Source organism: Homarus americanus, unplaced genomic scaffold (assembly GCF_018991925.1).
Source record: "Homarus americanus isolate GMGI-L3 unplaced genomic scaffold, GMGI_Hamer_2.0 scaffold48354, whole genome shotgun sequence".
NCBI lineage: Eukaryota > Metazoa > Arthropoda > Malacostraca > Decapoda > Nephropidae > Homarus > Homarus americanus.
In genome coordinates, this window is record NW_024723833.1 from 7,316,987 (window position 1) to 7,332,929 (window position 15,943).

General features: G+C 36.1%; 1 protein-coding gene across 1 annotated transcript; it reads left to right on the plus strand.

Moving 5' to 3' along the window:
• The first annotated feature begins 1,934 nt into the window (after positions 1-1,934).
• Positions 1,935-12,202, plus strand: LOC121863844. Its single transcript, XM_042362727.1, has 4 exons — positions 1,935-1,994; positions 5,994-7,010; positions 8,153-8,290; positions 9,050-12,202. The coding sequence occupies exons 2-4, from the start codon at positions 6,475-6,477 to the stop codon at positions 9,579-9,581; spliced, it is 1,206 nt and encodes a 401-aa protein (XP_042218661.1). The 5' UTR covers positions 1,935-1,994; positions 5,994-6,474; the 3' UTR covers positions 9,582-12,202.
• The last annotated feature ends 3,741 nt before the right edge of the window (positions 12,203-15,943 follow it).

The window sequence follows — 15,943 nt, forward strand, 5'->3', positions numbered from 1 at the left end:
CTACAGCACCGTTTTAACTTAGCTCCTACACAGCACCTCAGAGGAACCACTTCAGCCCGACACACTGTGGAGGATAACTACTTAAGGCAGCGACGAAATTACTTGCAAGCCTTTTTTTTAAATCCGATTTGTCAACATAGCCAATCTGTCTTCCTGAAGCTGGCGCGACACTAAACTATACCGTACAAACATTAATATTCCTATAATTAAACCCACGGTAAAGGCAGAATAATTCTTATTATACAGAACCGAAAGTGTCGTCGTATCAAAGTTTGATAATACAGTAAATACAATTGAATGTCAAAAGGAGAGCATGCTTTATATTGTATTGACAAAGCTGATTTAACGTATCACCTACACAGAGACTCAGGTACTGTGTTCAAGTATCTGCCTACTGACGGTCTGTCAAGCCCAACAGCGCCAGCACTCAGTAAGCAAGAGGCGTGATGTGATTCTAGGATTGCCAGCTAGTGTTTAGGTCTACACTACTGTATGTTGCCATGAGCGATTTACACTGCATGCAGTTATCTGGTAACTTTTTAAAATAAATTAATATATGTATGCAATTCATTTAATAGTGGAAATAAATGAAAAGAGAAGGGACGGACTTTAATAACGTGAATTCAGGAGATCAGGAGCGTGGCGTGGTAATAATGAGTGTTGCTTGGCAGGCCGCCGCGAGGCACTGGTGCCCAACAGGTAAAAAAGTTTATGATCTAGTGTTGACTTATTTACTTCACTATTTGTTTGCACATTGCAGTCATCATTAATGTTATGTTGCCTTTGTTATTTATTGCATTTTTGTATATTCATCTTCGATGTAAATGCTATTTTTGCATGGCATTAATGTAGTGCTTCTTGTTATAGTTATTCCTGTTCAGTGGCACCCTACGCACTTGCTACATGCATCGTAAGTGCTTACTCTGTGCTTGACTATATTTCGCTATAAATAGAAGTGGGGAAACGTTGGAAACTACTGAAAATGAAGCTATAAGATGCATCACTGAAGCCTCTCGATGGGCCCAAGTCGTTAACCTCAGTATAGAACTGAACCCAACAGTAAAGATGCCCATTGCCAGCCAGCCCCCTCGTTACGTATCGACAAGAAAAAAAATGTACTGGGTGGAACTTCCGGAGTTAACTTATGACGTAACCAACCAGATGTAGAACAAGTTTGTTAGCATTGGTTCCCAGCTCCGATCGCCCCAGGCGATCATCAACATCCGCCTTCGTCGTTATTCAAAGAACTTCGGGAATCCACACAAACTTTTATATTTAGTTTTGACGATGTATTCATCACTTTCTTAACTTGATAATTCCCTGCAAGGATTTGGATACAGGGTTGTGTGTAAGACGCTTTATAAAGAACATAATACCCATTTACAATTAGTGTCCTCGGTAAAGTGACTTTTGAGCGAGCCAACCCTGGAGACAAAACACGTTGTTCACACACACACACACACACATACACACACACACACACACACACACACATACATACATACATATATAAATACATATAAAAACCTGTTCTACGTCACGGCAAACAAAACGGTCTGGATCCATGAGATGAGATCAAATGATGACAGCGGATTTTTGCTTTTACGTTATTACCTCTCGCCTTGATAATAATAAGTTGATACCTTCTCCGCTACACAACAGTTGGCGCTACTCTCGAGGTCAAGAGGAGGAAATACAATTAAACTACAGTAGATACATACTGTATATACGTGCGTGAAATATCAAAATATAAACAAGTTATGTACATCATTTTACCCCCAAAATACACCTTTTACATGGTGAAATTCTTACTTAATATTGTCTAATATATTTCAGAAAAGGAAAGTTGTTGACAAGGGAATATACGTGTGTCGACTGTCGGCATCACGAGCAGTCAGACTATCGAGCACATGAAGATTCTAGTCAGTATTGCAGCAGCGCTCCTAGGGGTAGGACATATTCATACCAAGTATTCACCACACATTTTTTTTTCTGTAAGTCACTCTAAGGATAATGGTGGTGAAAGTTGTACAGTCAAGCATCTTATGGAGTGTTATGGCACAAATTGCACAATACTTTGAAGTGAAATAGTATGGAGTTATAATGGTGCACTGTGATGCTATTAGTGTTGCATTGTTTGATGTGATGGAATAATATGGTGCTTGACTTATGGTGAAGATTTGTGGTTGTTACAGCAAGGTGTGATGGTAGGATGTGACGGAATGCACAGCAGGATGTGACGGTGGGGTGTTACAGCAGGATGTGACGGTGGGTGTTACAGAAACGCTACGGTGGGATGTTACAGCAAGATGTGGCGGTGGGGTGTTACAGAAAGGTGTGATGGTGGGATGTTACAGCAAGATGTGACGGCGTGGTGTTAATATAGAATGTTACAACAAGGTGTGACGGTGGGGTGTTACAGAAAGGAGGCGGTAGGATGTTAGTGCAAGGTGTGACGGCGTGGTGTTAATATAGAATGTTACAACAAGGTGTGACGGTGGGGTGTTACAGAAAGGAGACGGTAGGATGTTACAGCAAGATGTGACGGCGTGGTGTTAATATAGAATGTTACAACAAGGTGTGACGGTGGGGTGTTACAGAAAGGTGACGGTAGGATGTTACTGCAAGGTGTGGCGGTGGGGTGTTATTATGGATGTTACAGCAAGGTGTAACAGTGAGGTGTTACTATGGGCGTTACAGCAAGTGTGACGGGGTGTTACTGTAAGATGTTGCAGCAAGTGTGATGGTGAGGTATTATTGTGGATGTTATAGAAAGGTGTGACAGTGAGGTGTAACTTTGGATGTTACAGCAAGTGTGACGGGCTATTACTGTAGGAAGTTACTGCAAGTGTGAGGTATTATTATGGACGTTATAGCAAGGTGTGACGGCGGTATAAGAACAGCGTCAGGTGCATGATGGAGGGCAAACCAACCACTACAAACCACAACCGGAATACTAGAGTAGTTACCACTTGGGACTTTTACTACGACACACTATTAAGCTAAGAGGAGTCTGATAATGCGGAAACAGTGCATAGGCATGATGAGGAAGCCTTCTGTTTGTTGTTTTCATATATTATACGTGCAGTGAAGATTATTATACTTGTGTAGTTATATTACGTTATACCCTCGCTGATGCTTTTAGGCAACTCAGTCCCGGGTCCTGCTAATACATTAGTACACAACGCAACGGATTGACTTACTACGTTTTGCTATTTTGTCAAGGTTTTATGTTGTGACAAAGTTAAAGCTATTGAACCGTGCTTAATAGCCTAGCACTTGAAGCGACTAGAAAAAAAAATCACAACTGACTTGGCGCTCACATGTTTGGGATTCAAGCCTCAAGGTTAGTGTTGACGTTCTAGTACAGGTATTCAGGAAGTCAGCACACGTTGTTTCTTTCATGATGACGTATGTAGAAAAAGTGGACGGTGTTGACGACATTTGGGTATTTACACATTGTCTACAGTCGAAGGAAGCGGAAATCACACGAGTGGCAGGATTCTCAACAGGATCGTTACTCAAGCTAAAACGTAACCATGCCTGCGAAAATTGCTTAGAAATTGAGGTGTGACTTTTCTCTCCAGTCACAGGTAAGGCCGTGAAAAGATGAAAACTCTGTGAAGCTTCAATATTCGAGATACAATAGGCGATAAACTTCAGGAAAATCACCTAGGGAACATACTGTATCTGTGTTTTCTCCTGATATAATGTATTGGGCATATACTGTGTAACTGTACTGTAGCCTTACATAATGAACAGGTACATTATATATCACAATTGTAAGATGGTGGGTAATACATTGCTCGCCTCCTGCCTAAAGTCACTGGTTCACCCCACGCTGTAAGTACCAACCTTTGCAGTTGGAGAAATGAAACGTTTGAGTACAGTACCGGCCTTACTGCCTCCTTGTGTACCGAAGGAACAATATACAGTGTGCTGTATCCACTCTGCCCCTAAAGGGCCGTCATCCCTAAGGGTTCCACTTTCCGTTTCACACTCCTAAGAGAACATATTGCAGACATAGTTATCTCGCTAATTTAGTGGGATATACTATACTATATGTACAGTAACATCATAAGGTCATTCTAAATTCAAAGGTTATGAACTGTAGGGTTTTTTGTCCAGAGACTAGAGTGACGAAGATGGACTGTCTGCTGATCTGTCCTTCATACGCCAGTGGTTCACCTCAAATATTTGTAAACCAAAAGATAAATAAAGAACATCCAGTTAAAATAAACTGTTAAGTATTTGTGCTGTAGTTTAAAAAATTTCCAAATAAGTGCGGCATACAGTACTTGCTCCAAGTGGAGGAAACGTTACCAAGGAATTTGAGAATTTTGGTTTAGCCTATCCAGAGAAAGAGGAAACAGAAAAAATGTGATCATGTGAAAATCAAGTAAATTGTTTTAAAATCTGATCAGATCATCTATAAATGCGTATTAAGAAATCTGTGACACCAGTCATTTACGTTGACAAGATTTTGCGTAATACTTTAACGAACCGACAGGTCGTCAAAAGGGTGATAGGTGATAATACGTGGTCGTGTGGGGTCAGAAAGAATGCATTTTATTATGACAGAATCTGGGTACATTCCCGATACCGTTTTGGATGTTAACTTTTGTTGTAAGTTAAAGAAGCTAAGTTAATAGTGTCCTACCATCATCAGTCAGGGGATAAAGGACGTAAGAACTTCAGATAAGACGGTCCGGATCCTGGCAAACAGTACCACGGTCTACAGTGATTGTTATAACGAGGGTGGAACTGAAAGAAAGTAGAAACTGAAAATCATCTTGTTTGATATGTTGTCCAGTTTCTCTAGTGGACATATAATACGAAAGTTGAAGAATTATAATTATTGATTATTAATAAAGAAATGCAATGAGACAAAACAAAATCTTAAAATATACCACCAAACTTTAGTAATGCAAATGTTTACCTTAGTTGGCTGATTGCTGGGCTGCTACTGACGGCCAATTCATTTATGAAGTTAAAGTTAACCAGAAAAATTCTTAAGAGAGGAGAGGAAAATATTTCTAAATTTACCTACCTTATTTACCTAATGGCCACCCACTAGAGATGGCCATGCCGAGGGAAGGGAGCCAGTGACCTGTGTAGGATCCCTTCATTGTTCATGACCTTGTCAATGGCTGCTTTGAAGCCCAGTATAGCTTGTGATTCCACAGCTTGGGCTGGTAGACTGTTCCATAGGTCTACCACTCTGTTTGAAGAAGTATTAACTTATATTTGTTGTGCACTTGACGAGTTTGAAGTTATGTCCTCTCGTGTTGGTGGTGCGTGACATCACAAAGAAATGGCCCGGGTTCACGTCTTTCATATCTATCAGCGTTTTGAGATTTTGAATGTTTCAAGGCGTTCTGCCATATTGTGCCTTGTCTGAAGAGTTTATATATATATATATATATATATATATATATATATATATATATATATATATATATATATATATATATATAAAATCACACGGGCTTAAAGGAAACAACGGAGTACTTTATTTCCTTTATTCAAAACTTCTGAAGACGTCTTGAACAAAGACATGTGATTTTATCAATATTTATCTTATCCACGTTTTCATTGTGGGCCACATATATATATATATATATATATATATATATATATATATATATATATATATATATATATATATATATATATATATATATATATATATATATATTTCATGCGCAATGCACACAGTGTATTACTATATATATATATATATATATATATATATATATATATATATATATATATATATATATATATATATATATATATATATATATATATATATATATAGATATATAAAAAGAAGTTCTTCCTTGTGGTTATCAGCATATACCTAGATCACGCGCACCTACAGTGATTTATATATATATATATATATATATATATATATATATATATATATATATATATATATATACTGTATATATGATGGAATCAATTTAACAAACTTCATTTATTTCCAGATTGTTATGTGGCTGTCTCACGGTTTCTGTCACTCAGTATATACTGTATGGTCCATCTGATGCAAGATGACTAGATGGTTTATCTTGTGTAATTGGTGAACCCAGAACCAAGTAGTCATTTACATGTAGTAACTGGCCTGGCTAGCCATTACAGGCAGAAGGTTATCTACAATTATTGAACTGAAAAACTATCTCATAACATTTTCCTTGACTTGTCAACCTATTTACTTCTGCATTTACATAAAAATAAGTGGCATTGTAAAAGTTAACTGTGGTATATAGATCATCAAATAAGTAACCTGTTTGGAGCAGTGCTGATACAACATGCTCAATACTAAGCCTTTGGGTGGCACTGCACTAGACTCTTCACTATCCCAACTGTAAAGTTAGTTGCACTGGACGTGAACCAGTGGCCCTTAAGACAGGAGGTGAGCTTTGTACCCCATCATACTAAAGTACCTTACTAAAAACAAGGATAAAAATGGATAAATATATCCTGCTAGGTGAAATTTCATCAGCTCCCACAGATAGTGTCTCCCTTCTCTCATGGAAATCGTCACACTCTACTATGTCTTCAGAAGTGGTTACATCAATGTTTCCCCCATCTGTATCTTCATCATCATCTGTAGCAGAGGATCCACTTCCAGAATCACAATCTTCACCAACAGCACTTTCCACACATCCAGTAAATCCTTTAACTAGTAATTCATCATCAGTAGTTCGTCACCTCTCGACATCATCATCATCGTCCACCTCACTCTCCCTAAGTTCTGTATCAACAAGCCTCACCAACCTTTCCATATCCTCTGTGCCTTCCGTCAGTATCACCGAACCACTAGTAGAATCAGGCATTCCCCCAATACGTACAAATTCGTCAACTCCGTCACCACCAGTTTCTTGCCGTCGGAAAACGTCTCCAACTTCGCCTTCTCAACGGTCTACGTCAAGAAGTCCCTCTAAATCTGCAATTTCAACTCTGGTTCAGGGCTCTGCTAACACTGTCATTGCTGTATCAGGGTAAGTTTGTTTCACCTTAGATGATGAATTGTTTTTGCATCATATGCATAATTTTAAGTTCTGTATTGGTAACATATTCAAACTATACTAAGCTTTTGCGTGAGCTATTAGCATGGGATAACGGCACAATCGTGAGGTCAGGGGAAGGTGGGACATAGAAAAGGTTGTAGGTACGCAACAGGAAATAACTGCACAGTGTTTTGGTGTATAGTGTAAATTTTTTAAGGTTTTGAAAGTGATTTATATTGCGTTTCTGGTGCCTTATTTATATACTCTTGGCATATATCTGTGTGCTGGTATAGAATTCTACCTGTAGGTACGTAGGCTAAGCTGTTTGATATTTATTATATTTATAGGTGGTGGGGTTTGCATTTAAGAGGTATTTTTATATTAGAGGGAACTTTATATGTGATGCTGACTTCTTGAATAAGCCTGTTGTGTGTCTTCATTATCCAATATAATTTATTCAACAACCCCCAAGCATATGTTAATTTATATGCCATTTTTGCTGACTTGTTATATTTTCCTCACTTGCAATATAAAAATAATAATAATTTTACCATTGTACACGACCTATGAGGCATCCTTTAAACTCACTTCTTAAAGTATGCTGGTGTTTTCATTGTTAGCTACTTCTGTACCTTGAATTTTAATACAAGAATATTTTCAGTAACTGATACTTGCAATAAGATAAATTGAAGTCTCATTATAGACTAAAATTTACAACATTTATTTCACTAACTTAAAGATAGTAATGGGTTTAGTTTAATTGTGTTTTACATCAATGTGGAAGATGATATTTTTTTAAAGTATTGTACCGTATGTAAACCTTCAAAACAACTGCCACATGTCCGTGCTCATAGTAGAGTATGCATGTGATTTAATTAATTTTGGAAGGCTGGTTGGTGAACTGATATTTAAGAGTACTGTATCTTGGTTCCCAACTTCCTCGCCTGATACCTCAAGTTAATACCCTGTACTGTCATCTCTTTTGTAAAACATCTCTTGGTTTAGTGACTTTTTTTTTTATAAATTTGTTATACTGTATTTTATGCATGGCTTGGAAAATTACCTTGTTAGATAAGCCAGATGTTGTTAGACATAGGCATATCTTGTGAATAATGTATCTTGCTTTTTTGTAGGTTAACATCAGATGCTTTCTCAACCAAGGATGACAACACACTCAGCAGTCCTCAAGAATATTTTAGTGATATTGTAAAACTCTCAAGACACAGAGATCTATGCAGAGACGACCTCCTTTCCCAGATCGGCCGAGAGAGGTACGTTCATAATGTGTTGTGCAGCAGTTTGTACAATAATGCAATGAGGGATTAATGAGTACTGTATTACATGTCTTCTCTTCATCACCCCTAATTCCATGCAAAGCAAAGGATCTCTACATAGATCCACCAACCAATCCTGTCTTGGGCTTCTAGTACGGTCAATCAGTTGTTTCCTGCTCCTCTCTTCATAGTTTTTAATTAGATAAAGCATGATAGTATACCAATTCTTCTTGTTCCTTCAGGAAACCCAACCACAGCGCCTTTAATTATAATTAAAGGATAATTATCGTTTTGTGTTATGTGAAGGGTGTAGACTAACAATCTTCATCAACACACAGTATGGTTCACCCAGGCTTTCTTTCCATGTACAATGACTGTTTTAGTGTTAATTGTTAACCTATGAAATCTCTAGATCTTAGTCAGTACACCCATTATCATGCCTTTTTGATTCTAATTCATCTTCAAAAGAACTTGAAAATGTTTGGATTCTTATACAAGGTATATAGTGATATAAGTAGGTTGAATCCATTATATAAAATACAAACAGAAATTTTGGCAAATTTGATCTTCTGTGCAAACTACTTTAGTCTGGTTAATGTGAAATGAGTTAAATCTATCTGCCGTAAAAAAGCACTGACACATTGTACTGTCTTATTCTTGCCGTCCTATACCAGTAAATTGCTAAAACTCGGCTGTAAAATCTTCGATACCTACAATTAGTAGATAGACTAAGAATGTCATTTCTTCCCATATTAGAGGACATTCGATCTACAAGAACCATGTGCAACAAAATCACTTCCTCCTAGTCTATGTGGATACAGAAAGGGACCGAAAACTGGGCTTGAAGCTACGGAGGTTGTTAGAGGAAAATCAAGAAGGGATCATCGTGAAAGGCCCATGGAATATTTGCTTAGGAGATTTGATATTTAAAAGTTGGGAAGAGTTGTCTGAATCTTCCAGAGTAGTGCTGGTGATACTGTCTAGAGCTCTTTTCGAAAATAAGATGCTTACCAATTGTTTGCCAGAGATTCTTCGCAGTCATCGAACAGTTCCCCTTTTCCTGGATCCTATAACACCAAAGGAAATACCAGCAAATTTAAAGATAATTAACCATTTATCTGGAAGTGCAGTGTATGAAGACACTTGGAATGCTGAAAAATATGCAAAAAAATTATTAACATCATATAGTTATGCAGGGCATATTCTCTGTGAAATTCAACTATTAGAACATTTCATAAAAGAGACCAAAGACAATCCTGGTTATACTTGCCTGTGTGGAAACTGTTGAAGGTAACAAGAATATTGTGGAGTCATGTTTGTTTAAAAAACAGACCAATAGCCAAAGTTATGACTTGATGACATAAGCATACTTATATTGGTAAGTCTTAAAGTTCATTGATAAGGTGCTTAAAAAAAAATGAGTCCAGTACGTACTAAGGTTATGTATAGGAAAATTCAGTAAACTGCTATAATTTTTCTTTATACAAAATTTCATGACAACAGTGTAAAATATAAGGAACATATGTATAGCCTAGAACAAGGCTGGCGAACCTTTTTGAGAGCGTTTGCCCAAATTTTTTATAATTTTCTGAAAAAATCTCTCGTATGTCCATGGGAATTTTGAGATGCAAATTATTATTATCATTAATTTTATATTATAATTATTTTATATATTATTATATTATAATTAATATATTACAGTAAACCCTTGGGAACTTGGCACATATGGGGCTCTGGCCTTGCTGAGTCATCCCAAATTTCAGCATATTGAGGCACTTCCCCCCTCCTACAAAAATACAACAGTGAAATTTTTTTGACCCATACATGTGTATATGTAATTATTAAATGTAAAAAAGTAACACTTACCAGCACTGCAGGCAAAGAATGAAGCATCATAATAGGAGACACAGTTGCATGGTAGGTGACACAGAGGTATAGTAGGTGACACAGAGTTATGGTAGGCGATGCAGGTGGCCAGATATGCCAAGATTTTCCCTGATAATTTTACATATCTCGACATTTCCTGAGTTATACTAATACATTCTGAGACCATATCCATGCCAAGTTATATGAAATTCCCAGTTATCAAATGCTGAGTTATCGAGTGGTTATTGTATTGTTATTTTACAAAATTATTAGAGAACAAAAAACTGTAATTGAAAGCATTCTTAGAAAGTGTGTTTAGACAACCATTTATTACTTCTGAATTGATTTAAATGGGACAGTTTTAGGAATTACTTGTTATTTATAACATAAAAAATGGATTTTTTTGGGGGGAGGGGGGGGGGAGGAGCTGTCGTGTTGCTCAAAAATGTTCTCTCAGGGACAAAAAGGACAGTACGGTACTGTAGAAGGGTTTGGACAGAAAAAAAAGAGAACAAATGAGAAAAGAAATACATAGCCCTGCATCCCCCTGCACAAGCTGGGGCCAGGTGGGAGCCTATATCCGCCTAGTACACAATGCATGAAAGCAGTACCGTAAGGCACCAATTACAAGTTTGTATATTAAAATAATTACTGTATTACATAATTTTTATTATGATTTGTTTTATTTTATAGTTTTATTTGCTATTACTATACTGTATTCATCTTGCTTTACTAATACAGCACAAAATTATAACAGGAAGATTGAAACACATAAATTCAAGCATTTTAGGATGCCTGTTCAAAAAATTAATAACCAATAATATTTTTAAAAATATAATTGAAAAATAACATTTATAAATACTATTACCTGATACATAAGCAACATAAAAAATGAGTGAAATTAATAAAGTAACAATGATAAGCCTTTGTTCATATTACAGTTTAAAATATAAAAAAATCGAGGAAAGGTAAATAAACATATTTTACAATTGGTGAGACTTTTGCTGCTTCACCAAGGATAACAGATATTTTATACCAGGTTTGTATTTGGTAGTTTTGAGAACTATGCATGTAGCACTAGTTTTTTTTTTAAGACTACTCAGTTAATTAGAGTTAACAAAGTTCATCACTGAAAACAATGACTCCCTCTGGAATTACAGTTTCAGAACTTCATTTTCCACAATTTTCATTGCTGATCTGGTCACTAACCAGGCTCTTTCAATATTTTCTAGTTCAACTCTAAGTCAACAAATATTTGCCTCTAAATTGAGCTGCTGTGTAAATGAATCAATGACATCTCAAAATTATTCAAATCAATCCACTGCAGAATTCCCAAATTCAGTTGTCTAATATTACACTGTCTGCACATTTTATGAATTTTGCAGTTTTTTCAAATGATCTGAACTTGGTAAATCTTTAAGAAAATTGTTCGTTAGTTAAAAATTGCATTTGAAGGCTCTGAATGTCTATTTTTCCAAAATTTCAAGATCAGTCATGTGCTTTTGGGGGATTTGGAAATATTTAAGTGTCATTATAAACAACAACTTTAAAAAAAATCAGTTTTATTTCAAAAGCTTTTATGTTATCAAATACACAATCTACTGTTTTGTCAAATCCCAGAAATTTGGTATTCAAGTCATTTAAATGTGAAAAAAAATCTGTAAAAAAAAACATCTTATATATCCACACAGTGTCAGATAATTCTTGAAAAGAAAATTTTTCATTTGTCAAAAACGTATGAATTTCATCCCAACATTCTCAACAAATCGTTTAAGAAGAGAACATCGACTAAACCAATGACCATTATTGTACATACAGGTATGTAGTCCTTTGTACAACGAATTCACCTCACTCAGTAAATTCTGAAATTGCCTTTTTTTTAAGCATGCAGAAATAAATTTGACTACAGTAAGTCATCGCTTAATGTCGTGGTTCCATTCCTGAAAACCGCGACGTTAAAGGATTAAATTTTTCCCATAAGAAATAGATAAAATACGGGAGTTACGTTCCCATGCCTTCCTTTGCCCCATAAAATACATTACATATACAGAAATTCGATGGCAATTTCATAGAAAATAGTATATATATGTAAATAAACTAAATCATTTTGTATTGTACTCACTGATGGGCGGAGGTGGTGGAGTGAGTGGGTGCTGGTCCAGATAGTACGCACTGTTGTGGGAGTTAGACCAAGTCCAACGCACGTTCACCTTTCTCAAAACGGTTTAAAGCCTCCATTTTCATAGCAAGGCTAATGGTCTTACGTTGCTTCTTCACAACACTAGCATCAGTAGCACTTGATGGGCACTTGGAAGCCATTTCGAATGGTTAGAGTACAGTATTAAGAGCAAAAACACTTAAACACGCACGAACGCTGTGGAAGCCTAACAAAGACTGGCGAAGCTGTGATGTTCCGCAAGTGAGAGAGTAGCGCGCCAAGAAGAGAGAGTGATGCGCTGTACAAAGTATGATGTTATACTGAATCGGCGGGACGTTATCCGAATCATGGGTATCTAAAGAATAGCAACATTATTACGAAACAACATTATCGGGGGCAACGTTAAACGAGGACTTACTTGACTTTGGTTACAATTTTCATCACATCTTTAAGTTCCTTCAGGGATTTTAAAGTGTTTTGTCATGTGCTCTCCCAGCTGGTGCCAGGCTGGCATGAGAAGTCTCTTGTGAACACTTCTCACTGCTCCTGGTTTGTATATAATGTATATATAATCAAAATATAAAAAATATTCACTTAGCATCATTTGGTATTATTGATCATATAATCATGTATGAAAAAAATAAAATAAAGGGACACACACACACACGGTATTCAGTTCATTTTACCGTCATATCTTCTGGGTATCAAAGTGGAATACTGTACTGTACTGTACAAATCATAAAAGCATATGTTTAGTACTTTATTAGTATTTATTTACTAGTACTGTACTGGGGCTTAGTAAATTAGTCTTCTCAGGGCAGAATTTTCTAGAATATACTGTACATAGTCATACTGTATATACTGACATATTGTATTCCCCCATTCAATTTGCTGTACTGTACATGGTTATGGAAATATTGCTAATAGTGTAACTTGAGAATCACTAATTTGTAAAATTAATTTTTTTACCAACAAGTTTATTTGTAAAAAAAAAAAAAATTCTGCTGTATTAGAAAGTTATTTGTAGTGGTTCTTGTGTTTTACAGGTATTATATTCTGAAATTTGCCTCAGACAGACAAATGAATGCATGAACTGATGAAATCCATTTCTGTATCATCACGTAGATGTTAATTGGAGAAAACAAGAATGAGAATGATTGGTACAATTTCTCATCCAACTAAAGTGATCATAACATTGTACAGTATTTAGTGGATAGCATGTAATGTTTTTTTCCCATGAGATACTGATACAGGGTCCCCATAACCTTTAGTTAAGCCTAATTGAATAAAATGTTTCAGGAGCTCTCATGCTGGGTTACCATACCAGAACCTTCACAATAATTAGTATACTGTTACAGGTAAAGTACTGTATAGTAATTAGATTTGTAGAATATTAGGGGTCATGTAATGTATGTAAGAACTGTGATGAGTACTGTACAGTAAATATATACTGATTGGTTAATAAATACCTGTGTAAATACAATAAGTGTTAAAGTGATTGTCCTGATATTTGTAAATCCTAGTGGATAATACAAATTGTAGCATAATAGTTAAACCAGAGTCACCAAGAATTTTAATATGAACTTTCTTGGACATATACACATGGATATAGATATAATAGACTAGCAAAGTATCTCTTGTTTGAAACCAGTACACTGGATTAACAGTTCAGTGACATATATAAAATAAGCTAATACAGTATAGAGTATTATCAAAATGATTAATTCTTAATACCCCTGGCCCATACACTGCATAGTAAATCAAAAGACTAGCTAACCTGATTGTTGTACAATGTTATTAGATTCTTCCCTAGACTATCAAGCAGTAGAACCTATCTCAGAATAGTGCAAAATTTGTGAGTTTTTAAATATAAATAGACAATAAGCTAGGAGAAGAACATGTTCAAGAAATTAAATTTTCTGTTCATAACTTTTCAAAATTGATATACTGTATTTTATCTGGGGTTTCACTTCTCAAAAGCACCAGACTGTTTAAATGGAAAAAAAATTTCACTACAGGTCAACAAAAATTAATGCTCGAGACTCCAACAAAAAGGGTAAAGTGTCACAACTACAGGTACAGTATAATAACAGCCTATTTAAAAACAAACAAACAGTCACTAATCCATAGTCTCGATTTACAGTACTGTACTATGTAACCAGTGGAGTCATACTCTTGAAAAAAAGAAGTCTGAAGTTGCTTTTGAAAGTAAACGGAGTTCAATTCACGAGGGAGCGAAGGATGGAGCAGGAAAAGAACACATGATTTGTTCACTATAGTGTGCCAAATTGAGACAACAATCAGAAGTGCTAGACCATCATCCAGAACTTTAGGACTTTGAAGATCATTAACCTATTTCAATTAAATTCTTACTTTAATTGGGAGCCAATACAATTCAGTTAGAAATAAAATAGCGGGAGTTCTTGATGGAAGTAAACAGCTAACCAGTTAATGTATCCAAGACAAACTGGACCTCAAATATATGCAAGCCAAGCATGTAAAAGTACCAAGAACTGTTAATCCAGAAGACTCTTTACAGTGTAAATAATCTGAATGTTATTTTTTTTTTGCCTGCAAGTTAGTATATTTGTGGAATTTAAACTTGTTTAAGATGATCCCCAAAATTTCTGATTGATTCAAGGGATTGCAGCCATCCTCCTCCCACACCCAGTGCAATGTAATCCAAATACAGTAATGTATTTATATATAAGGGTATACCTCTGGCAAGGAAGGCTCTTTACTTTGAAATTTGTGTTTCCCCTCTGCTTAAAAAAAAAAAAAAAAAACTACAATATTGGAATCCAACAAGAATGCTTCACTGTGGTTTTGTTTTTATTTATAACATGTCGCCAGTTAGCTGTGGCCTGTGAAATTGCAATGCACGTTGCCACAGTTACATATACGTAAATGAAACTATGAAAGCTGTACAAAATAATTTCAATACTCTGTGATTTAGAAATAAAGACAATATAATATAAAACTATAAAATAAGAACTGTGAAGAGCAAGGGTGTGTGTTGTGTATGGGACGTGAATGTATGTGTGGAAGCAGTGGGCATTTTGTCCATAGTGCATCTTGCAGCTCAGCTAGTTAGGCCTATTTCAGTTTAAACACGTACACCTCACAACCACCTCTGCTGTAAGTTTACTTTATCCGCTTTACCACCAACTGTCAAGTTAGATTTCATCAGGGAACATTTAGGAAAAATAATGTAAGCATGAAAAAAGCAAAATGATACAAGTTAGTGTCCACACTGCATCGGTCTCAGGAATGCTGGTCGTTTGTTTGGCTTCAACACTCGCCATTGCAATGCAGTTCAGCTGGGATGCTGCCTCTGCCGATTTCTAACAACGGGGCTCCCACACTCGCTCCTCCACTCAGCGTGCAAACTTTGATGCAGGAAGAAATTTTTATTTCCTTTTAAGTTTGTGACCTTACGATAATTATTTCGCTTTGCACGTTCTGTATGTAGGATTGCGAGTGCTTGTAATGTAATAAATAAACAATTATGTTTATCTACTGAAAACTACAAGTTGAAAAATAAGCATACCATAGGTAACAGCCTGGCCTGGCAGCAAGAAGGCTAGGAGGATGTGGCTACAGTGGTAAGTCTAACTTGGCCACAA

Coding starts and splice junctions, on each gene's coding strand:
- LOC121863844 (XM_042362727.1), top strand. CDS start 6,475: ATGGATAAATATATCCTGCTAGGTGAAATTTCATCAGCTCCCACAGAT. Junction 7,011..8,152: donor ACTGTCATTGCTGTATCAGG/GTAAGTTTGTTT, acceptor GCTTTTTTGTAG/GTTAACATCAGATGCTTTCT. Junction 8,291..9,049: donor TCCCAGATCGGCCGAGAGAG/GTACGTTCATAA, acceptor TTCCCATATTAG/AGGACATTCGATCTACAAGA.